Genomic DNA, 27,465 nt, shown 5'->3' on the forward strand with positions numbered 1-27,465 from the left:
GAAATTTATAGGATAGATTTGGTTTGGGTCAACCACATAAGTATTAGAGATTTTTTTTATTGCATGCCATAAAACAAGTACGAAAAATAATAGCCTACACAAATTATATAAGCCAGAAATTACCTCAAATTGTTCAACAGACCCAGGTGGAAACTTAGTTGCTTTCTCAACACCATTCTCATTTTCTTGCTCATCTTCTTTATTGTCATCCTTCTTATTATCATCGTCCTTCTTGTTATCATTGTCCGGATTGTCATCATCATCCTTCTTTAGTGGTAGCACCTTACTTGAGCCCTTGTTACCATAAACTTGAATAGTGACATTGGCATCAGTACCCATTTCATCGTCTCTACCCGTTGTCACCCAGACCAACCATTTGCCACTTGAATAGGACTCTCCATCATCCAGTGGTTCTCCATCATCCTCTATGATGGTCTCTACTGGTCTTTCATCTAACAAAGGCATATGTTAATATTACATCTTTAATCTTATAATTACATATATTGTGCTCTTTAATATAAAAAAAAAAGGAGTGCAAACCAGCTTAATTAATGCCAGTTAAAACAAAGAAAACAGGTGAAATCAGAACATAAAGGCAGAAACTGTTGGTTGCACTCCAAAAAAACATATGAGTAGCCAAGTTATTGGTACATCAACAGCATGCAATGGCTAAAGACACACACTGCAGCAACAGTCATTGACCAACGTGATTCAAACGTAACTTGCCGATCTGCTATGACTGCCATCGACAATCGGCAAACGCCATTCGGCCATCCAGCACTCGGAAAGATTTAACAACACAATGCAAGTTCATCAAATCCTAGTGATGAAATTGTATGAAAGTGGGGCCAATGTCCACCAACCAGTGACTGCCTTACACACGCTAAAGACAGGGGTCCCAAGCCTCCTGAAAGTCGTGGGAGTCTCCCGGAAATCGGGATGGCCTCCCGCACTCTCGCAAGCAAAACAAAAATCTCCCGAAAAATAACCCATCTCTTGCAAAAATTCATAATATTTGCATGTTTTTACTACTTTATTATTAATTGTCTTATGGAAGTCACTGTTGATGGATATCACCATATGCAGCAAAATACTATTAAATCAAAGCCTATTTAACCAGATCTCCCAGAAGGAATTTATTCAACTTGTTAACATTTATTCAATAGAGAGTTGCTGAAATAATCATTGTGTTAACATCTTTTAGATATTTAAAGAAATTATTGTATGCACTCTGAAGTCGGTTTTCAAACACAGAGCGCTTTATGGTGTCACTTGTTATATTGTTTTATTACTTCATTATTATCATTAATACATCATTATTATTTTCATTGTTATTACTATATAAAAAAAGTGAATAATGATTAATAAATACAAATGTTAACTGACCTCCAGCCTTGAGTTCCTTCTCAAAGAGCGCCTGACCCGTAGTTGGGTTCAGGCCCAGCCAATCATAACAAGGGAACACTGTCTCTACCATGGAAAACCTATCAACGCTAACTGTTGCATAATCTAGTAACCACGCTTCTTGATCAACGTCTGTTTGGAAATGGAAGACAACTTTCTCGAGTTTTCCTATTGAAACTGAATTGATCAGGAACTTATCCACCTATTCATAAAATAATAAAAAAAATGTGTTAGTGTCAAAAGTACAGTAGCACAGACGGTTTGTGTCCATGACAACAAAAAGAAAAATTTAAAGAGCATATGTAGTGGACTTTTTGCATCGAAAGTAGATCACATGACCAAACTATATTTTAACTATGTACCTATACACCCCTAGTATTGGAAATGGGATACATAAAAGCACACACACAACTTTACTCAGCACCTACAGTAATAACTTAAACTTAAATAGAAATAAATTAACAAATCAATATAACTCAATATTAACTCAAAAAAAAAAAAAATTATGGGTTGGATTTTTGAAGTCTTTTTCCTGCTATCAATAAACAATCAAATGACTTCTTAACTTGTCAAAGGGAATGTGGATAAAAAAATTGTTGAGTAAGGATGATATTTGAACCAAGTGGAACAATTTTTTCAAAATTAACAAATGGGAAAACTTTTGAAATTCTTTAACATAAATTAAATTGAAGAATCAAATTATCTTACCTGTCCGTATAAAAAGGGTGTTTCTTTGTTTGACTTAACCAGCGTCCTCTTGCCGGTGTTGCCATCATCACCATATATGGTAACACTAACTTTTCCATCAGTGTCAGCGTCTTCTTCTTTGTTGGTTAAAGTGCAAAGTTGATACATAAAAACTGTAATAAAAAAATTAAAAAAACAATTGTTCAACAAAGAAAAAGTAATGAACATCTACAAAAAACCAAATATAGCTTGCACATCATTAAGTGTTCAGACCATAAATCTATAGGCCACTTTATAGCAATTTGACCCTTGACTAAAGATGACCCAAAGCGATCCTACTCACTTTTATGAATCTTACAGTATATTTGTTAAATTTGTAGTGATGATTTGTAAAAGTAATGTCAAAAGTGCAAGGAACTCAACTTCTCTGATAATAATACAAGGTGGTGGGGTCCATGGCAGTGGTGTCAGCAGTGCAAGTTGGTGGTGTCAGTAACGGATGGTTTAACTTACCTTGTGGTGGTTCCACATCTGGCACAATAACTGGCATTTCAAGAACGTCATAACCTCGTTGATCATGTGATAACCAGGAATCAAAGCGGAATGTATAAAGTTCTTTAGTTACTTCATCTTCAATTTTAATCTGTATTAAATATAAAAAATTCTCACAATTTAGATTTTGAATTGTTTATCAAAGTTGAAAAGTAATGATAGCAAGTAATTCTTCTGAGTATTTAGAAGTCTCAAGACCTTTTGAGCCAATATGTCAATAAAATAAAGCAATTTAATTTGATATTTTGAAATAAAAGGAATTGATTGATTGACTGATTTTGTAACAATGCGATATTCCTGAAAGCACTCGCAAAAAATGTAACAATTGTAGACACATTTGGATTTGTATTAGTTTAAGTGGTTTAATTACAGCCAAAACAATTGTTTATAGGTTTAATTAAATTTACTTCAATTAAGCTTGGTTTCTATACAATCGTTACCCGCTACTGCTGACAGCTTTCGGTGATGTTGATTGGATGGTCAAACCGCAAAGCCTTCTCAAAAACATCGGGAACGTAGTAGTATAGCGACAGTGTAGCGATTTTAAGGTAACCAGTCTTTAGGTGAACTATCTGTATACACTTACCATAGTTACCAATTACCATAAGTTATTAATTTTTAACTATTACGATAATTACAGTCTTTATGTTTTTCTGTGACTAAATAAATTAACCATGATAAAAACTATTAAATAATATATTTAATTACATGTGTAAACAATAATGGTTCATTAGCCATTTACCTCATTGACATGCCAATTGGGGTTTTCTCCTGAATTGTCATGAGTCAGTCGAGCTTTTTTGACTTCACCAACATCACCAAAATCAACCTAGCAAAAAAATTTACGTAATGTAATGAATATTTATAGTTAGCAATCATAAAGAGGAAGAGACAATAAAACCTATGAATAGTTGCCATCCACTCCGGCCAACCCATGCACATGTGAAATCAGAGGCAATAAACAGATATGATGATGAAATGATCACTCTACTCTGGTAAGGCAAGACTTTTTTATATTTTGTTTCGCGAACCTGCTGCTCGCCAATATTGATGATTTTGAATAAAAATAAAATTTTATTTTTGGTCAATCAGTGCACCTGCCGCCACAAGAAAAATGGAAATTTCAAGAAAAAAATAATTTTTTCTTTATTTTTATTATGCCTGCTGCTGCGTTGAAATATCCAAAAATACGATATGTATATTTCTTCCTAATTATATAAATTTAAAGCTTTTTAATCATCTCATTACTACACTGTTAACATTCAACAATACAATTTTATTTTTATTTTGTCCTCCGTCTGGATATTTTTGGCAAAAACCATTTGCTAAGTAAGAAAACAAAATTTAATTTTTATTTTTATTCTGCCCTCCTCTGACGATCTTTAAAGAAATAAATTTTGCAAAACAAGGTATAAAAAAGTCTTGCCTAAAGTATAGTAAAACTTTAGATATTTATAATTTTATGGTTTTATTTACATGTAGTGAATGACTTACAATGATAGTGCCTTCTCCGTTGGGCACAAATTCATCCAGATCTAAATGACGCGGCTCAGAATCACCTTTTACTCCACAGAGAGTCAAATAAACTTTGGCCTTTGTTCCGGCATCAGGAAGATCACTGGTCTTAACAGTGACTTTCCATGTTCCTTCTGCAAAAAACAAAATATAAGTTATTATAATTTTTTTTTCAAAGTACCAAATGACTGTTTCTGAGTAACTTTCTCTTTGTTTAACTTTATTCACATATTCAAGAATGTCTTTTACATTCAACAAATCTGATTTTTGATAAAAGATATTCAAACATTTGTAAGAATATGCAGAAAATGTGTTGACACTCAAAGTGGGATTGTTGATAGTGTTCAGAGAATTTTATTTGATGACACATTTTTATCAAATTATAGTCTTAACCTTATTAAGAAACTTTTATCACCTTTTTAACTTTTTTTTTAAACAATTCGCTAGTAATTTAGGCCTAATTTTGTTTGTCAAGGCAAGCTTTTTTCTCAATTGTCTTGTTGTTGATTGGTTTAATTTTTATTAAGTACCGTCATGATTTGGATTTTTTTTTATGTTTTGTAAAATTATTTTTCTGTGATCTCTTTTGGAAATTTTTAGGAAGGAATGGAGGAAATATTGAAATCCTTCCTTAATTAGTATGTAACTTCCATAAGTGATTGATTTTATGTTACAACTTACTTGACTCAGCAGGCTCCTTTTCCTTATCATCTTCTAAATAGACAGGTCGTGCACCTGTAAAAGTTCAAAATTAATCAAATAATGATCAAGAAATGAAAGATACAATAATTAAACTGTGTTCATAATGAACACATATAAAAAATGGGGTATTGGCCACCCACCAGAACTTCTCCATCTGGCCTTGCAAAAAAAAAAGGTAAGATACCAATTAATACAATCAACTTATAAATAGTCCAAAAAAGAATCAGTTTATTATTAACTTAAATCTACATATAAAAGAAATTAAATATGATGATAATGCTGATTATTTTTAGTTCAGAAAGTTTCATTTGTGATAAGATGACCTAACAGCTTAATACTTAAGGGTTTAAATGACTTCTTAGATTATGGTCTTAGCTTAACACTTACCAAAAAGTTTAAATGACATTTCCGTCTTCCTTTCTGCTACATGGTCATCAAGCCACTTGTTACACTGGAAATACAATTCTTCTTTAGCATCAGCACTCTCTTTTATCACAAAGTGTTCAACAAACATTCCAGCACCTAGAAATATAGAAAACCAAAATACTTCAACTTCAGTATGATGTCCAAAAACCGAAAGGTCCACGGATTAATCTCAGATAAGATAGTATAATACATACTCCAAGTATCGAAAAGCATGCCATCATGTTGGGATTCAATATTTCAACATTAATTATGTCATCATCAGGAATGTCATCATCATTCCTGATGATGACATAATTAATGTCAAAATATTGAATTCCCGACACGATGGCGTGCACTTCGATACTAGGAGTATGTATTATACTATCTTATCAGTATGTTGAGTATGAGAGCTACAGTACAGTATTCTCATAAAAGTATAAGTGTGAGAAATAAAATATGGTAAAAAGGACCTGGGCAGTTTAAGCACTCACAGACTAGATAATTCTGTGTATGGGGCATAAGTACTCAAAAATACAATGAGGTTGAGAATGAGATATTAATTTATTTACAAACAATGATTTTATCATTTTCATCATGAGCAATCATACACACACAAATAGATATAAGGGGTGGATTTAAGGGGGGGGGGGGGGCCTGGTACCCCCTTTTGGTACCTCCTTTTCAAAAGTACAAAAAAGGAAAACAAGAAAGAAAAACAAATTATAAAGCCCCCAAAATGCCTCAGAGGTTATTTCCAGACTTCTAGCAAACAAAACCAAACCCCGTATTGGTAGAGTAGTTTCTCAATCGCCCACCCACCCCTTTCAGACATCTGGAAACGCCCCTGGATATTACTTACAAATAGATATTACAGTACCTATAAGTACTCACCTACAGACGTGAGAAATGGAATACTCAAGACTTGAGCATTTTGAATATAAGGAATAATACACACAAGGAGATTTCCATACAAAAGTCAAAAATTATTCATCACACTGATAGTTTTGGAAATAATGTATGTAATATAGATTGATATAACAAATTAATGGAATGTTCAACATTATAAGCTCACCATAGCCTACACCGTTGTGTGATACTTCAACCCTCTTGATCTCTCCCAAAGCAACTGCTTCTACTTTGAATGTATCCTTCTGACTCTTCATAAACTTCCATCGTGGTTCCTCAAGTGCATGGTACAGGAGTCGCTTGCCTGAGTCACCTCGTTCACCGTGCAACACAATCCAAACGTTAGCATCAGTGTAGCATGCTAAATGATCACCAACATCTAATGTTACATGGTAAACATTCACAGGCAGCACGTCTTGATTCTCACGTACAGCAGGCAATTCGCGGACAATATCAAAATCGTCTTCAGTCCGAGACATCCAACGGTCAAATGCAAATGTTAATTTTTCTTCGGTGTGTTTGTCTATCATACAGAGTTCATTAAGGTGCCAGCCTTCCCAAGAATGTTCATCTTCCATGCCGACACGTATCTTGTAAATTTCACCAATTTTACCAACATTGATCTAAGCAACACAACATAAACGAATTTACATTCATCATCTAAGGTGCTCATAATGTAATTTTAAATCGTAAATGATAAATATTAATATCATGTGTAGTTTCATGTATATGAAATTTTACAGGTCTACACTCTAAACAGTTTCTTAGAGAAAATATTTCTCATTGTGTGTACACTAATTTGTGAAAAGGTGTGAACATTGAAAATATAAATTTGACTAAAGTTTTTAAATAATGAACAATCTTCTACTGTATAATGCAGACCTAGTTTACAAGATACAGTACTCTGAAGAATTTTTTTTAAAATAAAATTTCACTTCAGAGGAGTTTAAAATATTATTCAAAAATAACTTAACATTAGGTTAAGGGGCTGAAAATGTTGAGGTCAAAAATGAGTTTCATATAGTTCAGAGTTTGTTTTACAAACAATATAACAGTTGATACATCTATAATGCAAGCACTCTATACAACTTTGTTGATTACCTCAAATTCATCATTAGTTCCAGCTTCAAAAAATTTATGCTCTTCCTCTTCAGTGAGTAGAAGTTTCTCGGATTTTCCATCTTTTCCATAAGCAACAAGATGAACTAATCCATTGTTAACTGGTTTTGAGTCCTCACAGGTTTTGATAATTACAGTCCATTCACCCTCTGTAAAAAGGCATTTTCAAAATATGACTTTACCAAAAGAGATATCAATCTGTAGTGTGAAAGATTGTAATTTATATATTATTATTTTATCATCTTTCTAAAAACTTTTGTATACCCATATATAGTCATGATGTGCCTATATACAGTATGGTCATGGTGGCATCACATCATGAATTGTTTTTCAGTCAGTTAGATGCGGGCGGAGGAGGACAAAAAAAATAATTTTTTTTTTGGCCTCATCATCATCTAACCATTGTCATTGCTGCCATCATTGTCATCGTGTAATTGTTACTAATCATTTTCATTTCTAATATTTGAAAATACTAGTAATGAGGAGTCTGAAAAATCATTCATTTCATATTCATCCATTCATTCATTCATGTGAACATATATTTCTTTCTTTTATATGTCATGTCTTTTATATCACGGTTTATGAATTTAACTTTAAATAACCTTCTTATAAAATGTAGATTTCAATCCAAATGTATATTAAACTATATTAATGCAATTTGAGTACTGTAATTATAATTTTCCTATATTATACTGATACTGTGTTCAATTCTCACTTACGTGTTTCTGGTTTGTCAGATTCTAAGAGAAAAAAAAAAGAACATTATCATCTTGATAATATTATGATTTAAAATATTGAGTAATAACAGCATTATTATTATTTAATTGACCATAGAATGTTCAATGAAGCTACTGAATTAAACTTGTTCCAAGATAGTTGCAAGAACATTTAAATACACAATTCAGTTACGTATGACTTTGTTGAGGTACGTTTCTAATAGGATTATGAGTATTAAAGTTTCTTCCAGAGAAGTGTTCACAAAATATACCACATAATCTTACTTGTTTTTGCCTTCAATTGTACAGGCTCACTAGGTAACTCCTTATCTAATGACCAAATTTGGATATCGTATTCTTTTCCAGGTTCAAGGTCTATGAATTCTGCCTTAAATGTGTTTGCTGCTACCATTCTCTCCACTGGTTTAGCCTCTTTACTGTCAGCCATGACACATTCAACTTTGAACTCTGTGAAATTTCCCTCTGGCTTTTTCCATGTTACAGTGATGGAATTCACAGTACTTTCTGTTTTTCCTTCTACTACTGGCATAGGCTCTGTGAAAAGAATTGCCATTTATTATAATCAACAGGGTGATACAAGAATACCAAAAATATGAGGACACAATCACAACAGCCATCTACTGTATTTTACTGTTTTGTCATGTTTATTTCTTTATATTTCATCAGTAGCCGGGCACTCACTGCGCCGTGCGATGTATGTGTGACCGCCAGTCACCGAATCCAATTCCACTCCCTGTGAGCGCTAGTTTATGCGACGCTGTCAGTTGATTGTCGGTGGCAGTCTGAAGGGATCGCGATTAAGAACATTTATTGTTTGCACATGTAATGCAGTGAGTGCCCGGCTTAGTTACGACATTTGGCACATACAGCCATGTAAGGCAATGAATTAGTTTTTGTTTTAAAATACACTGTAGCAAAAGGGAAATTTGTTACAGTCCATTTTGTTTTAAAATGGACTGTAATAAAATGGACAGTAACAAATTTCCCTTTTGTTACAGTTTTAAAATGGACTGTAACAAAAGGGAAATTTGACCAAGAATAAAAAAAAAAACTGAGAACCCAGAACCTTTTGTTTACATGTGGAACTCTATACTACACCAAAAGGTGTGACAAATACAAGCACATACTGTATATACTGTCTCTTATACACATCTAGATGTGTATAAGAGACAGATCATCATCTAACCATTGTCATTGCTGCCATCATTGTCATCGTGTAATTGTTACTAATCATTTTCATTTCTAATATTTGAAAATACTAGTAATGAGGAGTCTGAAAAATCATTCATTTCATATTCATCCATTCATTCATTCATGTGAACATATTAAAACAAACAAACTAAATAACATCTATTATATTATAGAACCACAACAACTAAATACATATCTGTACAGCAGTGCAAGTATCACATTTTGTATATAAGTATCTACATTCAATGGTTGAACTATTTTAACTAAAAAGGATAGAAATAATTACTAAAGAAAACAAATGAAAGAGAAAAGATGATAATGAGAAGGAACATGCTTCAAAAAGAGACAAGAAAAAAAAAAAACAGAATCAGTTAATACAATTTACCATTTATTTGCTAAATTTACATGAATGCAAAAAACATAAATGGGCAAACACAAAAGCTAACAATCTAAAAAAGAGAGATAATGATGTGAATCTAAAACAACAAAAAGATTTGAAAAATATAAGTATTTTGGTTGTACTAAAAGATGCAATCAGACATAGCTGCAGCCAGGATCAATAATAAAAGGTGCTCTCAAACCATTGACAAATCAGGTTGCACATCATAAACTCACTTCCTGTAGAATACGTTTTGTCAATTAAAGTTATTGGTTCACTCTGAACATCCCCAACTAAAGTGAAAATATTAGCGGTATATTCTCGATCAAGCTCAAGTTCTGAGAAAGTTATCTTTGTCCTATCACGATCAAGAATTCTGATTTCTACATCATCAGAACCAGAAAGACCAAAGTTCACTTGGTAATGGGTGAACTTTCCATCTGGTGATTGCCAAGTGAAGGTCATTGAATTGGTCAGTGGCTCCACTTTGGCCTCCTGGACAACCTCAGGCTCTAAATAAGCGAAGTAAATATAAGCATGTCACAAATACAACACAGATGTAAAACAACATTAACACAACAGCATGATTATAAATAGTAATGTAATATATTTAAAAAAATATCATCTGGTGAATAATACACAAACTAAGAACATTATCAAACACAGACAACATGTATTAAAATATATAGTTTTTTTCTCTTTATTATACTGCTTTCACACAGCCAAACTAATATACCAGTGTAACAAAGAGAAGCAAATCCCTTGTCCACTAACACAAAATAAATGTATTAAAGATGATCTTTTGAATATGCAGTAAATATTGAATCACAAAATGTTATTAATATTAATTACTTTTGGAATTGCAGAAGCAAAACAACATTTTATCAAATTATAGATTGAATAATAAAGCAACAATAATATTTTAAGATCACAGTTAAAAAGATTTTGGACATAGATACCAGAAAGAAAACTGCTGACAACAAATAAATTACCATGAAATGAAACATAAAAATATAACATTAAAATACACACAGTAAATGTAACCTACTGGTTCGCTGTTTGAGATTAACACTCTTGCTCTCCTGTTCACCAGCTACTGTAAAGATGTCGATTATGTATTGACAACCTCCTTCCAAGTCATTGATCTTTGTTCTGGTTGTCTTCTCATCCACATTGATTGTGATGGCTTTTCTGAAGTCAGGTTGATTCTCTCTTAAAGACACAGAGGCTACACTGCCTCGTCTACTGCTGCCCTTTACATCAATTCTACTCTTAGACCTCTCACCCGCTTTATCATCAGCTCTACTTTTTGACTTCCCATCACTTCTGCTTTTATCTCCTGTCTTGCTCTTTGGTCTCTCACCAGTTCTACTCTTGGATCTTTCACCAGTTCTACTCTTGGATCTTTCACCAGTCCTGCTTTTTGATCTCTCACCAGTTCGGCTTTTTGACCTGTCATCAGTTCTGCTCTTTGATCTTTCACTCTTTTTCTCATCTTTTGATCGTTCACCTGTTTTGCTCTTCTCTCTTTCACCTGCTCGACTTCTTGATCGACTCTTGTCTGAAGAAGACATGTCAGTTTTGCTTCGTTCATATTTTACACCTGGTGACTGTTTAACGGATGTGAGATCACTCTTGGTTCGGTTTGAAGGCTCTGGACCTGAGACAAGTGGCAAACAAACTACTTTATAGCCAGTAAGCTCACCAGAGGGACGATCCCAATGCACTGTAATTGATTTTGATGTTGCCTCTGATGCTGCATTTATCACTTCATGAGGTTCTAGGAAAAAAAATTGCATGCTAGTTAAAATTTGCTTGTAACAAAGGAAGCAAAATTCTATACAGTGCATTCTTTTAAACAAAGAGTATATTAAGTTAGAGCATACTTGTATGTTTGATCACTTCCACTGATTCACTCTCTACTTCTCCATTTGTAGTATATATGGAGAGGGTGTATTCACGTCCTGGTGATAATCCATTGAATGTTGCCTTCACCTCTTGTGGGTCTTTTATAACAACTTCATTCTGATCAGAGTCAGGTGGAGTGATCGTAACACGATATCCTTCACAATCCTGCTCCGGTTTTTTCCAACCAACAACGATTGTCTTCCGAGTGCTGTCTGTTTTTGGATCACGTACCTGATCTGACATGGACTCTGAAGTTCATTAGGAATAAAAGTCACATTCATGAATTAATATACACATTCACATAATGACCATAAAGGTATTATAAATAAAACTGGTGCAATTTTAGATATGTAAAAAAAATAATAAATCGCAGATGTATCTTTAACCCCTTTCAAACAGACGTTGCCGCAATAATGCAGTAAGCATACCACCATAATAATTGGTCTATACCCATTCACACAGTGCCTTTGTTATCGCAATATTGCAGTAATTTTTCAGACAGAGCAAATCAGTAACTGTTACCGTAATATTGCTATATTTAGTGTTTGGTTTTACGATAAATGATAAGCAAACAAAGGATAGCTTCTGCCAGAAACCATGTTACAAACAGTAGAGAGCCTTTAACAAAATATTCTGTTGACTATGGAGGCAAGCCAGGAGAACAGAATGACATTTATCTACTGGCTAAAAAGCTGTGCCCATTAAAATCATAAATATTACATAATATCAAAATAACATTGTGCAATTAAAAGTGAATTTGGAAAGCTGTTGATTAAATCAAGTATTTAAATAAAGTTCATCATACATTATAAATCATATATAATTAATGACAAAGTGAAAATTTAATCTTAATACAGTAAGAAATGGTGCCATAGATAATTATTACTGTACATCATTAGAACATACATTTGTCTATACATGTCTATAAGCAGAATAACATACAAATTAAATATTAAATTATAAAAATCAACAATAGAAACCAACTGATACAAAAATATTATCATACAATAGAATTAAAATACTAAAATATTTTATCTAATTCATTAAAATTTAACAGAGCTTTCGCGTTAGTAGTACTTGAGAAACGGTGCATCTATAAGAGAATAAAACAGAACAATTTATAGACGTAACAAAACATGTCAACTTTAAATGTATGCAGAATTGATCACAAACAGAATCTTAGAAGTTTATGCAATTCAGAATCAGTAAAATATAGAATTCCAGTAAGTTTCAGCACTGTAGTTGTCTAAAGTAAGTATATTTATAGTAAAAGAATAGACTATAGTAATGCAAGTTCGAAAACAATAAGAGTTATTTCACTGAAGTTTGTTAACGTTGTACTAAAATTGTAAATTTTTCTCCGGCCAATTAAATATTCATACTGTCTATTATAGAAAAAGACTATATTTTTCAAGAACAGACATTAAGAGGTCATCGAACATAACCTCTAAAGTGTCTGTAAGCAATTTTACAAACACAATTGCTATTTGAAATACTGCCCTCTATAAGTTCCATGCTTGCATGCTTCTAAATCCAAGTTTTTTTCTGCACAATTATAAACAAGTAGAAAAAAAAATTATGCAAATTAAGAAAAATAATGCTTGACTAGATAAGTAAATAACAAATAAAGAGTCTAATTACAAAAACAGTAGTATTCAAAATCAAGTGCTTTGAGTAGAAACAATTGGAGCCTGACCCTGGTGCTTTATGTGTACAATGCACACAAATAAAACCCAGAAGCAGCCCTGTGAAGGTGAAGCCTTAAACATCGACAACTCACTTGTAGAAAACTCTAACTGCACAACTTCACCTTCAATTTCACCACATAATGTGTTAATATTAATGACATATATTTCCCCAAAAATAAGACCAGTAAAAATTCCTTCAAGAGTATCTGGATCTTCAACAATAAGATCTTCCAGATTTGATGCAGGATCATTCTTTATATGACATGATAACTTGTAGCCAGTGTAGGAACCAGCAGCAGGCTTTTTCCAAGACACAGTTGCAGTACTACCATTTGGCTCAACTGTTGCATCCACAACAATTGGAGATTCTTCAATGAATAAACAATCGAGAGTTGGTAAATAATTGTGTCACCAAATTATGAACTTGAAAAGCTTTTACAAAATACAGACAGTTAAACTCAATATAAAATATTCTTGTTTAAATATGCAGTTTAGTAAGATCATGTAAAAATACAGAAATATTCAACAAAATTATCTTGATTGTGCAGAATGTTGGGAAAGGTGAATTTGTAACCACTACAAGACCACTCACTTGTTGAAACCTCAAGTTTTACAGCTTCACTTTCCATGGAACCAGAAAGAGTTATGATCTCAACTATGTAAATCTGACCCTTTGTGAGATCATTAAAAGTTGTTTCTAATGTTTCTGAGTCTTTAAGAACAACTTCTTTAGTGACTTCATCAGTGTCAGCATCCTGCTTACACAACACCTTGTAGCCTGTTACACTGCCCTTTTCAGGTTTCATCCATGATATCATTGCAGAATTTACATTCACAATTGAACTTGCATTTACAACAACTGGTACATCATTATCTTTGTCTACAACATACAGTAAAATTAAATTTAAGTAATGTAAAAATTTAATTTCTTACTCTATAACTAATTGCATGCAAATAATATTTGTAGACAATTTCAGTCCAGCATTTCAAGTTTATTGATCTTGTCAGTTGACATAATACTATAATAATGGTAAATAATACTGGTGTTTAAAAAAATCATTTTATGAACTCACTTTTAATGTCAAACATAACTTGAACAGCCTCATTTTCCTCTTTTCCTGATACTGTTCTAATTTCAACAATATATGTTTTTCCTGAACACAGTTTATCAAATTCTGCTTCTAAAGTTTCAGGAGCATCAAGTATAATTACTTGAGGTTCCTCACTTGGATTGTCTTTTTCTATACATGTTAATTTATATCCAGTAATGCTGCCTTGCTTTGGTTTCTTCCAGAGTATCTTAGCACAGTTATCACCTGGTTGAGCCTGGGGCTCAATTACAACTGGAGATGCTTGTTCTTCTACAAGATCAGCATTTAAGAATAGTCATATTGAACATTGTGGAGACTCAAGTTCAATTTGTGCTAAACTTCAAAAACAAACTTAGGACAAACCTACACACTTGCAGGTAGTATGTGAGGAAATTATAGTAAATAAGATCCACAAATAGATTTAAGAAACATCAAATTTTATCGAATTAATATATAAAAAAAGTATAAGATCCTGTATGTGATAGAAAAAAAGTTACTTAGGAAAGAAATTGTCATATGAGAAAGTATGACATTAGTTCACTGCATCTATGTTACAAAAGGCTCCAAAAACCAATCATGAAAAGAGATGGTGCAACAGTTGGATTTTGGGCTTCTGTTGAGTTCAGAGGTTTGAACCCTCGCTCGAAATTTAGCTTGTGTCTTATGTTTGTCTCCACCCAAGAGCAACCATCTGAATCTCCTAAAGGTATCTTCCAATTTTACCTCAAATAAGATAGAATTGGGGTTACAACATCACTGTAAAACAACTGGTTTCAACTCAAAGCAAGGTTATCAGTCATGCATTCAAACTTACAATACAACACAACAAACTCACTGGTTCACTTTGAATTGTTTGTATTTCAATATAACCTTGTACTAACCATTAGGTGTTCCCAGGTAATAAATTCCTAAGAACATTCTGAGTTTACATAGTTACACAGGACTTGGTTCTAAAATAAAACTAAAATATTTCAAGCAACAGCTTTATGAAAAAAATCGCAAGAGTAGAGATGGATGAAAACATGATACGTTTTAACTGAAAAAAAAAACAAGAGATTTGGACAGCAGTATTAAATGAACAATTTAAACAAAAACATTAGTAACTTACTTGTTCGAATATTTAATTTGACAGCATCACTTTTCTTGAAGTCAAATGTAGTAACAATTTCAATTTGATACTCTTTACCAGGTGACAACCCTGTGAACTTGGCTTCAGTGCAAGCTGGTGTGTTGATAGTCTGTTCAGGATCATCTCCCTCAGGAGGATCTAACTTCAGTTGGTAGCCGTTCAAAGTCCCTTCTGGCCGACTCCATGACACCTCAATGGAAGTAGTAGCTGGTATTGAGACAGCATCCATTACAGGTAGTAAAACAACTTCAGGGATTTCTAAGAGTTAATATTAAATTATAATTAGTACAATTCACAATCACATTAATAAAAAATATTTGAAAAAATGTTAACAAATCACATTAAATCACTATCACCAATGCTCAAATTTAATCATATTTTTTATCATTTAATTAACATTACTTACTTGTTGTTTCTCTGAGGACTAACTTTTCACTCTCTGCTTCATCACTTAGTGCCATTATCTCAACACGATACTTCTTGCCAGGTGTGAGGCCTTGGAATTCAGCAGATCTCTTAGTAACATCCATTTTGATAGATGACTTTTTGGAGTCAGATGGAGTTAATTTGACCTTGTAACCAGTGCAATTTCCTTCATCGGGTGAGTCCCAATTTACAGTTATTGAACGAAAGGATGCTTTTATTTCACCATTAGTTGGTGGATTTGGTTCTAAAAGAACAATCAATATAAAATAATAAATAAATTCATTCATATGCATTTATTATAAAATGCCTAAAAATTATATTTTAACAGCAAATAACTCAAGGATTAAATGGGAAAAAACCCAATAAAACTCCATGCAGAATGGTTTTTTACATGGTTAAGAATAGAACTTGTTTGCTGTCCAAAAATAATTTTATGAAAGGTTTTGTTGTTTGTACTGCCAGCATTAGTGGCAGATTTGGTTCTAATAGTACAGAATATTTAATAAATATATTCATATATACTTGGGGAAAACACTGAAGGTTTTGCTATTGTTCAAAAAATTAAGATCAGCTCATTTTCCGCATTTTTTAAAGAAGTTTTTCCAGTCTTATACATTCATCCTTGTAAAAACAACTGCTGTAACTCAAAATCGTGAATAATGGATCCAAACAATCGACAAAGACAAATTTAAAAGCAATAAACAGTTTCAGCTGTATCACATATAAAATGCCTAAAAAATATAATTAAACTGCAAGTGCCTTACTTGAAGTAGCACTGATTGTAACAGCATCCCCCTCTAGATCCTGGTTCAGTGAGATGATGTCAACAACGTACTCTTTTCCTGGAGTGAGTTCTCTGAACTCAGCTTGAGTGATGTTTGGATTCTTTATGGTAATCACTGGGTTTTCAATTTTGGCTGGCATACATTTGACACAGTAGCCTGTTAATTCGCAAGCTGGCTTCTTCCATTTTACTATCATAGTTGTTGTTCCTACTTCCACTTCTTCTTGACTGACTGGCTTAGGAACTACAATGAACAGAAACAACACAAATACATTGACATTCTTCCTCTTGAGCCTAGTTTTGTACATGTTATCACCAACAGCTTTTGGCTTAGATGGTTGGTTGAATTGCGGCACCTTCTTGATTGCATCGGGAACATCGAAGCAGTGTAAAAATTTTTAGTGAAAACCCTGTAGCAACAGTGCACAGATTTTATGGAAACCAGGTTTAACTTGTAACATGTAAATAACAGCTTTCGACAATATTATGAATGTGTTAATATGTATTTTTAATCACCATTCTAAATACAGATTCCCTTCCGCTCACCCCACTCCCACCAACCCCCGAAAGGTTGTGACTTACTTGTAGGCGGTTTCCCTGGAAGCAGCTCTCGTCTTATCTTCTTGTCAGCTTTTTCAACATCAAACCATCTGTTGAGAGATTGAAAAACGTAATGGTAATGGTCACCGTGGCTGTGTGCTTGTATAGCACATATTACAGAATGTAATTTAATTTAACCCTTTTAATAAATTGTTAATCTTCTGAAATCTCTTTGGATGATAATGAAACCAAATGTTTTAAAAGTTTATTTTGATAAAATAATATTTAGAATCCTTATTTATATAGATATTAATACAGAGAAAGAACAGTTTTTAGGTTTTGCTTCATACCCACAGAGCATCTGTTTCTGGTGAGATGAGACGCTTACTTTTTCAAAAAAAAACTATTATAAATCATTTATATAATTATTGGCTGTGTTCGACTGGTCGTTTTTCGTTAAACCATGCCAACCTACGCAATCCTACTTAACGAAAACAACCAGCCGAATAGAAAACTTGTAAATACTTGACAAAACAAAATGGATGCATAGTTACCGCGATACACGCTGAGTAATCAAGATTGCTTCAGTTTGTGGCAATATGGTTTTTTTTTAAAAACATATTTTCCTCACGTTTTTGAATTGTTAGCCTACAATTATTTTCTGTCTTCATGTGGGTAAATATTATAATTTTTATTTTCTGAAATTTAATCTGAATTATATTAACGCAAATGTTGTTTCTAAACTCACTAATCGGCCATGTTTGTTTTGGTCACATGGGATAACTTAACGCTGATTAACGCACTCTGGTTACGTTAATTTTCGTTGTCAACAAAGTCTATTTTACAAACCAGTCGAAAGAGAATGATACTCAATGAAAAATCGTAGTCAACGAAATGAACCAGTCGAATATGCCCATTGATATTTCGTTAAAGATCTGTCCAGATTATTACATTTTCTTTGAAGAAACTCTTGTATACACATATATAGTCATGATGTGATGACTATATTTTGTCAAACAAAATTGAGAGTCTGGACATGGCTTAACATCTATCAACACAATTCCAAGGCAGAAATAAATCAGTTTATCCAGGTAAGTATTAGAAATACACTCTATCAACACACATACCCGGCAATTACAGGATGCTAATTTTTTACAACCACGATTCACAAAATATGTGTCACGACCCAAAAGTGGGTCGCCAAACTTTTGCGTTCGGTTTTAGCAGGTTTGTTAAAAACATTCAATTCATGTGCTATTTTATACAGGTGATGTAATTTCTTAACAGATCTGATATAATGGTAACCACACGGCTAAAATCCAGGCTAAAGTTTATTAAACATATTATTTAAAGATCAAAAATATTCTGCAAATAAAGCTAATCCTTCAGGACCAGTTGGGCTTAAGTCTCTTGTATTTTGTTATAAGTTGTTAGAAGTCTTATTTTCTCATTTTAACGTAAAGGGATGATAGAAAGTGGCTGATCCAAAAGGTGCCCTTCCCTAAATTTTTCCAAATATCAAAAATAATTATTCAAATTTAGGTCTGAGAGTGCTATATATATTACTGTATTATGTTTACTAATACAGTATTCACATGGGGATTCGGTTATCAGGAAGGAAATGTGTGGTGTTGTTTATTATAGTGACCTTAATAGTGAACTTTCTAGGACAGGTCTTATCTAGGTTTCTGTGTTCTTGTCAAATCAGTATGGCATCATATTTCATAGACTTGCTTTTCATTTTTATCTTTAGCTCAATACTCATCCCATCGTTTCTCCATACCGGATTTACTTGCTCTTGCATGGTTAACTGCCAAACGATAACGGGGGCAGAGGCACAAAAACTATCAGCAAAATTTGATGTTACATCCATGTCAAGTATTCATTCTTTAGTCAAATTTCAGAAATCTTAAAGCATTTTGTGTACATCTACTATCCAATTATTAGATATGTCACGGCTAGTGTGGAAAATCCAAAAATATTGGGAAGTGGGGTTTATCAGGTTTTGAACACAAAATTCTGAGATTGAGAAGCAAGTATCTAAACGACTAAGCTACAATTTAAATAAAGTATCAATTTATGAGGCAGTTGCCTACTCACTTCCTGCATGGAAAGTACACTTCATTTTTGGCTGCCTTTGAATCCTTGATGGTCACCCTTTCAACAAACCAACCATCACCAGCAGACTTCCCATCATGCCCAAGAACAACCTTTGATATCTTTCCAAGCCATACAGCCTCGATTTCAAATACATCCATCTGACCCGATTTGAATTTTTGTTCATTGTTCTTGGATTTTACAAGTAGCCTCCTGCCAGTATCACCATATTTACCATGAATATTCATGAAAACATTTGCATTAGTTTCAGCCTCTTCACTGCTACCGGTCCATACCATTACATAATACTTAGTAACTACAAGATAAATAATTATTCTATTAATTCATCAATTACTACTCACCAAATCATTGTTATTTCATTCATTCATTTATTACATTTTATTGTACTGTCTTAAAATATATTGTTTTGTAATGTTGCATTGCACCTATGTAATTACTGTTTTTACTTTCATGTCTATGTGTTTGGATATGATATGATATTTTATATCATCTGACAATAAACAAAGTCTGCATAATTTACAAATTTCATCAAAAAAAAAAAAAAAAAAAAAAATTCCAAAAGGAAAAATAATCCAAGAAATCTTGTAGAAAAGAAACTTTTCGAAAAATACACAATCTTTGAGAATGCATGTGGCGTAGATTATATCAATTTCAGTCAAAAATGGAGCTCTTTATTCGTAAACTGTCGAATTAAAGAATGAGGACTATTGTTCGGGAGACGGTCCAAACATGGCGCCCTGGGTCAGACTGTTTTTCGAAGGGGTATTCTATTTCGGGAACAAAGGCAATCAGTCGATTTATCCAGGTAAGTATTCACACAACAGACTATTGTGAAAGGTATTGATTACCAGTATTGAAGATCAGTATCATCCATATATATTTTGTCTAATAAGGTGAATTAATATTGGGCCCAAATATTAAGCACTTGCTTTTTAAAAGAAGGAGTGATTGCGGAAGTGTTAGTGAACAGGGAGTATGTTAGCATCAAACAATATGTGAGAAATGTTGTTTCAATTAACATGTATAACTTCAATATTTTCAGGAGGAAACTTTAGAGATATTTATTGTTTTCATCTAGGTATAAGAATTCAGTTAAAATCATCACTAGAAAACCGGAACATGTCCATAGGAGTAAAGTACCGATTGTTTGATGCGCAAGTTATTTTTTCTATATAACAGTGAACTTTGGGTCATGAAAATGTTACGAAAATGCTGAACATTATATTAACAAATAAGGTTAGTAACGCAAGATTATGCAGCACGACGAATCGTGAAAAATGGAGCAGAAAAATCAAACACAGGAGATTAAAACGGTACAGATAAATAATTAGATTACCAGACGAAACACCAATCAAAAAAACAATGGAAGAGCTAAAACGGAGAGCAAAATGACCAGTAGGAAGACCCAAAAATAATTGGGGGAACAAAATTTAAAAAGACCTGAAAGGACCTGTAAAAACAAACACTATAACAAATCATTCTACCTTGAACAGAAACAAATGGAAACAAATTATTTAAAGCGTAATGTTGGAAGACGAAACATGTTAAGAAGATGAGAAGATAATAATTCAGAAAATAAGAGTACAAACACAAACTGTTAACATACTTGGAAGAGGTTTTTTGTCTGGAATGACTGCAGGAAGTTCCCTCCATGTATCCAGGTCATCATGTTCCCTTGACAGCCAGCGATCAAACTCAAAGTTCAGCTCGCCACCTTCAAATAGATCGACCATCTTCACTGTCTTTAAGTACCAGCTGCCTTCTGATTGTCCGTTGTTATGACCAATACGGATCTTGTACAACATTCCAATATCACCAAGATTTACCTAAAAAAAAAAAAATAAGACATATTTCACAATATGATCATTGTAGATTTGAATCTAAATTTTGAATGAATCATCAACAATATAGAATATACATACATTACAAAAAACAATTGAAAACAGCAATACAATCATACATGCTTCCATTATTTTCTTTCATGCTCGAGGGGTAAGTTTCAAGAAAAATTTCAAAATTCTTGAGCTCCCCCTTTGACCCTGTCATCCCCAAAATTTAATCATCTCTTCCTTAGACCCTGTTCTGATTTGACAATTTAAAATACCTTTTTTAATATACAGAAATATGACAATTGTGTAGCATAAATTTGCTAATAAGTTCCATACTAGTGTATATTTTTTGTTATTTTTAGCCTGTATATGAATTTAAACAATGTGCCTGAGGCAGACTATACCAATCTCCTCAAAGAATAAATAGTTTTTGTGAGGCTTCAAAAGATTGCACTTACCTTGAATTCTTCCATTGTTCCAACTTGAAACCCTTTTCCATGTTCTGGAAGTAGCACTACATCTTCCACACCTTTGTCACCATATGCATAGAGAGTTACCTTTGAAAGTGTACCTGAGTCTGAGTTGCTACCAGTAGTTACATAGATTTGCCAATCATTGGCTAAAGACAATATAATGTACAAAAAGTAATAATAGATTTTAAACACAACCTACTATGATCTAATGTTATTGTCTAATCTATTGAATTGAATGTAAAGCAAATACAAAACTTAAGCTGGGCACAGACCGCGCTGTACAATGCTCTTACGACTGACGGCCAACAACTCCATTTCCACTGTGTGATAGCGTCTGACGATGTGACACCGTCTGATGGCTAACTGAGCTGATTGTCGTTAAAAACGATCCATTTTGAAAATCCTCAACTCATTGCATTCACCATGAAATCATGTTAAGTGATCAAATACAATGAAAAGTAGAAATTCCTACAAATTTGTTATTAATTCATGTCTGCAAACTCTTTTTTTATATCTCAATTTCTCAAAGTAAGGCCAATATTCCAATTTCTACTTCTCCCACCTGATTAACTTAGCTATAGATTTTCTGTAAAAATAAAATCATGTTTTATTTTATATATTTGTGTACTTCATAAAAATATATTTTCTGTGATTTTAATAATAAACCAACCTTGAACTGTTTTAATTTCTGTTAGTTCTAATTCTCTCTCAATTGCATTGTCATCCTGACCTTCATCAAGCCATCTGAAATAAACATTAATTTAATTTCAGTTTGTTTCTAACAAAACTAACAAAATTACAGTGTAAATAAAGCATGGGCAGTTCTGGATATTTTAATAATTGCTCTGGCATATTTCTAATGAAACCTAGCTCTAATTACAATGCATTCCATTCCCACTCCCCCCCCCCCACTTAAAAAAATCAAATTCTATTGCACTATGAGTTTTCCTAAGCACGCCCATCAAGTACTCATAGCAGCAGCTTAAGCACATATTTAATGTTTGACTTCCAAAATGACATTTTTAAGCACATAATATTTCTATGGTTTTTGAATCAATTTTTTATAATGCACCTACAGCATCGCCATCATTTTGCAGAAGCCGATCCTGACATGTTGCACCTCTATTTTGCATGAGCATATAGTCATTTTGAGGTGATAATACTACTGTATTGTTCATATCTGCCTTGTCTAGATAGCACTGTTTTTTGGAAAGGATAACCTCCTAAGAATTGGTTCCATTGGGATCATTCTGGTGGTGAATCGGGTAGTACACTGGGAGGGCCATATTGCACACAAAAGACCAACAGCTAAACGTCTCACTCAAAAAAACGGTGCATTATCATACCTTGTATTTTAGCCCTACATCTAAAACACAGGAACTGAGCTAATCTCCTTTAGTCTAGTCTACTTAAAACTCTAATATTGTTCTTTAACTTTATGGTGAAAGTAGGAAAATACCTGTTGCATGTAAAGATGTACTCTGTTTTAGCATCTACGCTTTCCTTTATGATGACTTGCTTTAAGTACCATCCTGCACCAGCACCCTTCCCATCATGCCCTACAATAACCTTACTAGGCTTTAATACAGTCACTGATTGTAGCTCAAACACATCAATCTACATAAAAAATTAAATTAAATGGCTACACATCCATTTTGATCCTGATTTATATAATAAGCAATATCCTCTTGCAATATAAGTTCAATAAACCAAGCAAATGTTAGTATGCACACATGAGAATGGATTTCTGTCTGCGAAAGGTGACAAACGTTGAAAATGTTTTAACATACTTGTCCTTCTTGGAATTTCTCTTCTTGGTTTGAACGATGTAGAAGCCTTTTACCTGTATCTCCTTTCTGACCAAATATGTTGAGGTATATGTTGGCATCGGTATCACTGCCTGGCTCGGTACCTGTGTGTACCTCAATATGGTAGTTATGAACTAAAAAGAAAGAAATGTAATTACATGATGTTCATTTTTTCTTCTTCTAGTGCAGGACCAGATGAGCTACTGTATACATATTTTACAAATTCAAATCAACCTCTTTAATCTATTTCAATATAATTAATATTATTTAGTAAACATCGTAAATTGTTTGTATCTCCCCAGGTATGTTCTCATATTAGTGATGAAATAATTTTGAGTGACTCTAAATGATTTGAGTGTTAATAGTCAAAGTCATCATAATAACAGCAGTACCTGGAAGAGGTCTTTTGCCTGGCCTGACTGCTGGTAGCTCCCTCCACACATCGCCATCATCTTCATTTCTAGAGAACATTCGGTTCTTGAACTTGAAGAACAGGTGTTCATTCGTTGCCATGTTCTTCATTTTTACTTGATTGAGTTGCCAGGATCCTTGAGTGGGATTTTCAGATTCAAGTCCAATTCTGATTTTGTATATGTCACCAATATCTAATAAATTGACCTGAAATATTCAACATCAATTATCAAAAGTTTCAGCAATTTCAACATACTGTATTGAGCTTAGTTAATTATTATTTTACCTAAGGGCTTACTTTAATCATTCTGAATTTAAAATAAGAAACAAAATATTAAATAACAAAATAAATTATATCTGCTTTCTTCATCTAAAATCTGTATGATTTATTCCCAATGAAAATGTAAATTATTAAATTTAAATTGTCTAAATCAGACATCAATAAACCAAGTACTCATTTTATATATACTTGCGAAAAGGCTGTATAGATAATCAGTCTATGTTTGTGAAACTCAGTATAAGTACTGCCATATAATATAATATTATGTTCTAAGGCATAATGTTGAATATCAATATTATATGGTTTTATTAATGGTAAGATGCCTAAAGAGGATGGTGCTATGGTATATTTCTGCCAGATTTGTGCAGGGGTCTTGATGGTAAATCGTAACAAACATTTTGTCTTTACTCAAATTAAGATATGTTGCTGGGGAGAAAACATAACGGGACCAACATCTAACCCCAATTAACGACCATTTAGCCAGAAGCACAATGCCTTAATACCACTACATGCCCTGCCTTCACATGAAGTAAAATCTTCATTTTGAGATCATTGGTACAAACATTTTACCTTGAATTCATCTTCTTGACTAGGCTGAAATAGTTCCCCTCCTGTACCCAACTGAAAGGGTTCAGAGACCTTTTTATCACCATACACAACCAGTACGACAGTCTCGTTAGTACCCATTTTACCAGTTTTAACAAACACTTTCCAATCACCATCTGATTAAAAGAAAATATTTTAAAATATCAAAATGTGAATATATTACCATTGGAACATAGACATACAACAATATAATTGAAACCTAAATCAATCTACAGTATATAAAATAATACAAATCTTTTTTTTCTTTTCAAAATGTAGGTTGCAAAGGATTTTGGGAGTTTTCGGAAATATACACAAATTGTTAACACAACTCCCATTATTATTTGACAATGGGCAGCATTCCATTTGAATTATCTATCCAATCAGAATCCTTAAATGTTCATACAATTATATCTTTTATCCAATCAACAGCATGCACTGTTATATCTATCAAATCCCATTTATCTTTAAAAAAATACTAACAAAAATTACCTTCAAATTGTTCAACCTCTGGTGATGTTAAAGGTGGAGTTGCCACTGGATCTGGTTTCTTCTTTTTTCCCCCTATTAAAACAACAACTTAAATTAGTACAAAATAAGATACTGGTATATTTAGATCATACAGATCTGACAGCACACAGCTTTTGGATAAACAAAAGGATTCAGCAACATAAACCTCACAAAAGAAGCACATCTCATACAAATCAAAGATCTACATAGTTTGTTATAATCACACTGTGTTACGATTCATAAATTTTGTTGCGATCTTTGGTATATACGTATAAACTTGCATACTGTATATAATAGTTGCTTATCAATGTACATACAGTATTCTATTCTAATTTATTAGATAATATATTATAAAGATATTGCTATTTAATCAACAGCAAGGGACTTGCTACCAGTCTCGCCACATACAACAAATGTGATGCTAACTTTCATTATGAGAGTTTCATTTAATTTATTTTGTCCAAAGAACATTAAAATTGACAAAAACAAGATAACAGAGAGCAAAAAACAACGCTCAGTTGGCCGGACAGCATTGCCAAAAAGTAAACTGAATCACTGTCTAGTGGCTCTCTGATGCCAATGAGAACATTAAATTACAGTAGCATAAAATATTCAAGTAAAATAGGCCTATCAATAAAAGGGAGTGTTACAGGATATGAACCCAGCCCCGAGATTAAACGGCAATCACCAAGCTACAGCTCCACTCCATTTGAAAGTACAGCATGGTACATAATCTTCACTGACTAAGTATGCATATGCACTACAACACATATGGTATGCTTATACACATCCTCAGCAACATAGTTATACAAAGCAAAATAGGCAGTATAAACAAAACCAATAGAAATTCCACAAACGGTGAGCTTTTTTCAACAAACATACACACACACACTCAATAAACTCACTGGGCCCAAGTAAATATTTGGATATGGCACTGAACATATGGAAGTTGCAGTATGGTGCCAACCTTGGTAGTGCATTGGATTGTATATTGGAGACAAGCACATGCTTTTTCCAAAGGGTGTATTTGTTCTTTAACTTACATATGACCATGTTGTTTTGGGACTAATACTAACAGCTTAGATATCTCAGAAGAGAGATTTGGTATTCATTTTACAGGGAGAGCAGACTGGTGGAACAGAGATAGGGACACATGGTTTAATACGCAAACATACTCATCCCTATAAAAACCCAACATAATCACTAACACACTCACATACACGCCCACATACAAACCAGCAGTCCTTTACACACCACCTACATCCAAGCCAACAGACTGACCATCATACTCAACCACACAAAAACAAATACAAAAATTAACATACTAACAAACACTGCGATATACAATTAGCAACTTTTGTTTTATTATTGACAGCATCGCACCTAATATTTCAAATGCTTCACTCCTTAGTGTTGGGATCACTCACATTAAGCACAGATCTAAGAATTTCAACCTATACTGTACAAACCACTGTAAATCACAAAAAAAAAACACTCTGGAGGACTCCCTCTAGAGATTGAAGTTTCTACTTGTAGATTTGGCAGGTACAGGGAGGTATCATAATACCACCTTGGTAAGCATAAAGCAGGTTAATAGCCTGCTGGTAAACATCCTAATTGGCTATACAAAATGAAAAAGAGCTTGTAACAGTCCCTATTATCTAAAAGCCAAAATCCAATGCACATCGATTGATGACAGTAAAGCAACATCATTGAAAGCTGAAGCAAGCAAAGCACAGGTAGACATAAATCACAACCTTCATCTTCTTCCTTATCTGGTGGAATTGAGGCTCTTCTTTTTTTCCCCAGTTTTACTGGAAGCATCACTCTCACTGGTGGAAGAGGTGGTGGCGTTGGAATTCTTTGTACCACTGGAGGAGATGGTGTTCTTTCTTTGACAGGAGTAGGTGGAGTTGGCGTTCTCTCTTTGACTGGTGGAGGAGTTGGTGTTGGAGGAGGAGGAGTTGGTGTTTTCTCTTTGACTGTTGGAGGGGGTGTTGGTGTTTTCTCTTTGACTACTGGAGGAGTTGGTGTTCTCTCTTTGACTGGTGGAGGCGTTGGTGTTCTCTCTTTGACTGGTGGAGGCGTTGGTGTTTTCTCTTTCATTGGTGGAGGCGTTGGTGTTTTCTCTTTGGGTGGAGGCGGAGTGGGTGTTTTCTGTTTGACTGGTGGAGGAGTTGGTGTTTTCTCTTTCACTGGTGGAGGGGGAGTAGGTTCTTTTACTGGTTCTTCTATAATTGGGGTTATTGTCCTTGGAGGATCTTCTGCTTCCGGCACTTCTACTTCAG

At 33.5% G+C, this 27,465-nt stretch overlaps 2 protein-coding genes across 6 annotated transcripts in view; both read right to left on the reverse strand.

The window, feature by feature from the left end:
* The window catches only part of LOC117104243 (lipoxygenase homology domain-containing protein 1-like), a 58,030-nt gene that overhangs the window by 20,120 nt on the left and 10,445 nt on the right, over positions 1 to 27,465 (reverse strand). For 3 of the 5 annotated variants that reach the window (XM_033244949.1, XM_033244948.1, XM_033244950.1), the window contains 28 exons: positions 25,160 to 25,231; positions 24,653 to 24,804; positions 23,784 to 24,009; positions 23,374 to 23,525; positions 23,043 to 23,200; positions 22,254 to 22,327; positions 21,569 to 21,729; positions 20,888 to 21,107; positions 19,264 to 19,576; positions 17,206 to 17,273; positions 16,604 to 16,867; positions 15,820 to 16,083; positions 15,393 to 15,671; positions 11,484 to 11,753; positions 10,646 to 11,377; positions 9,834 to 10,109; positions 8,292 to 8,561; positions 8,010 to 8,030; positions 7,273 to 7,439; positions 6,338 to 6,794; positions 5,248 to 5,382; positions 4,840 to 4,893; positions 4,138 to 4,292; positions 3,386 to 3,472; positions 2,605 to 2,734; positions 2,113 to 2,264; positions 1,387 to 1,606; positions 124 to 452 (listed from right to left, as the gene is read on the reverse strand). In XM_033244949.1, coding sequence (XP_033100840.1) covers positions 124 to 452; positions 1,387 to 1,606; positions 2,113 to 2,264; positions 2,605 to 2,734; positions 3,386 to 3,472; positions 4,138 to 4,292; positions 4,840 to 4,893; positions 5,248 to 5,382; positions 6,338 to 6,794; positions 7,273 to 7,439; positions 8,010 to 8,030; positions 8,292 to 8,561; positions 9,834 to 10,109; positions 10,646 to 11,377; positions 11,484 to 11,753; positions 15,393 to 15,671; positions 15,820 to 16,083; positions 16,604 to 16,867; positions 17,206 to 17,273; positions 19,264 to 19,576; positions 20,888 to 21,107; positions 21,569 to 21,729; positions 22,254 to 22,327; positions 23,043 to 23,200; positions 23,374 to 23,525; positions 23,784 to 24,009; positions 24,653 to 24,804; positions 25,160 to 25,231 — 5,858 coding nt within the window. The remainder of the gene's footprint in view (positions 1 to 123; positions 453 to 1,386; positions 1,607 to 2,112; positions 2,265 to 2,604; positions 2,735 to 3,385; positions 3,473 to 4,137; positions 4,293 to 4,839; positions 4,894 to 5,247; positions 5,383 to 6,337; positions 6,795 to 7,272; positions 7,440 to 8,009; positions 8,031 to 8,291; positions 8,562 to 9,833; positions 10,110 to 10,645; positions 11,378 to 11,483; positions 11,754 to 15,392; positions 15,672 to 15,819; positions 16,084 to 16,603; positions 16,868 to 17,205; positions 17,274 to 19,263; positions 19,577 to 20,887; positions 21,108 to 21,568; positions 21,730 to 22,253; positions 22,328 to 23,042; positions 23,201 to 23,373; positions 23,526 to 23,783; positions 24,010 to 24,652; positions 24,805 to 25,159; positions 25,232 to 27,465) is intronic. The other 2 variants (XM_033244951.1, XM_033244952.1) reach the window with 2 other exon arrangements.
* Positions 11,770 to 15,378, reverse strand: LOC117104246. Its single transcript, XM_033244954.1, has 2 exons — positions 13,786 to 15,378; positions 11,770 to 13,561 (listed from the first exon to the last, which is right to left on the reverse strand). The coding sequence occupies exons 1-2, from the start codon at positions 14,009 to 14,011 to the stop codon at positions 13,167 to 13,169; spliced, it is 621 nt and encodes a 206-aa protein (XP_033100845.1). The 5' UTR covers positions 14,012 to 15,378; the 3' UTR covers positions 11,770 to 13,166.

This window comes from Anneissia japonica, unplaced genomic scaffold, assembly GCF_011630105.1.
Source record: "Anneissia japonica isolate Jap-2015-1 unplaced genomic scaffold, ASM1163010v1 scaffold5280_len750649_cov202, whole genome shotgun sequence".
Classification (NCBI taxonomy): Eukaryota; Metazoa; Echinodermata; class Crinoidea; order Comatulida; family Comatulidae; genus Anneissia; species Anneissia japonica.

Bases quoted from the DNA above. Each gene is read 5' to 3' on its own strand.
- LOC117104246 (XM_033244954.1), bottom strand. From the start codon at position 14,011: ATGATATCATGGATGAAACCTGAAAAGGGCAGTGTAACAGGCTACAAG. The intron at 13,562-13,785 runs GTGAGTGGTCTT...TATTCATTGAAG, and splicing joins AAAACTTGAGGTTTCAACAA to AATCTCCAATTGTTGTGGAT.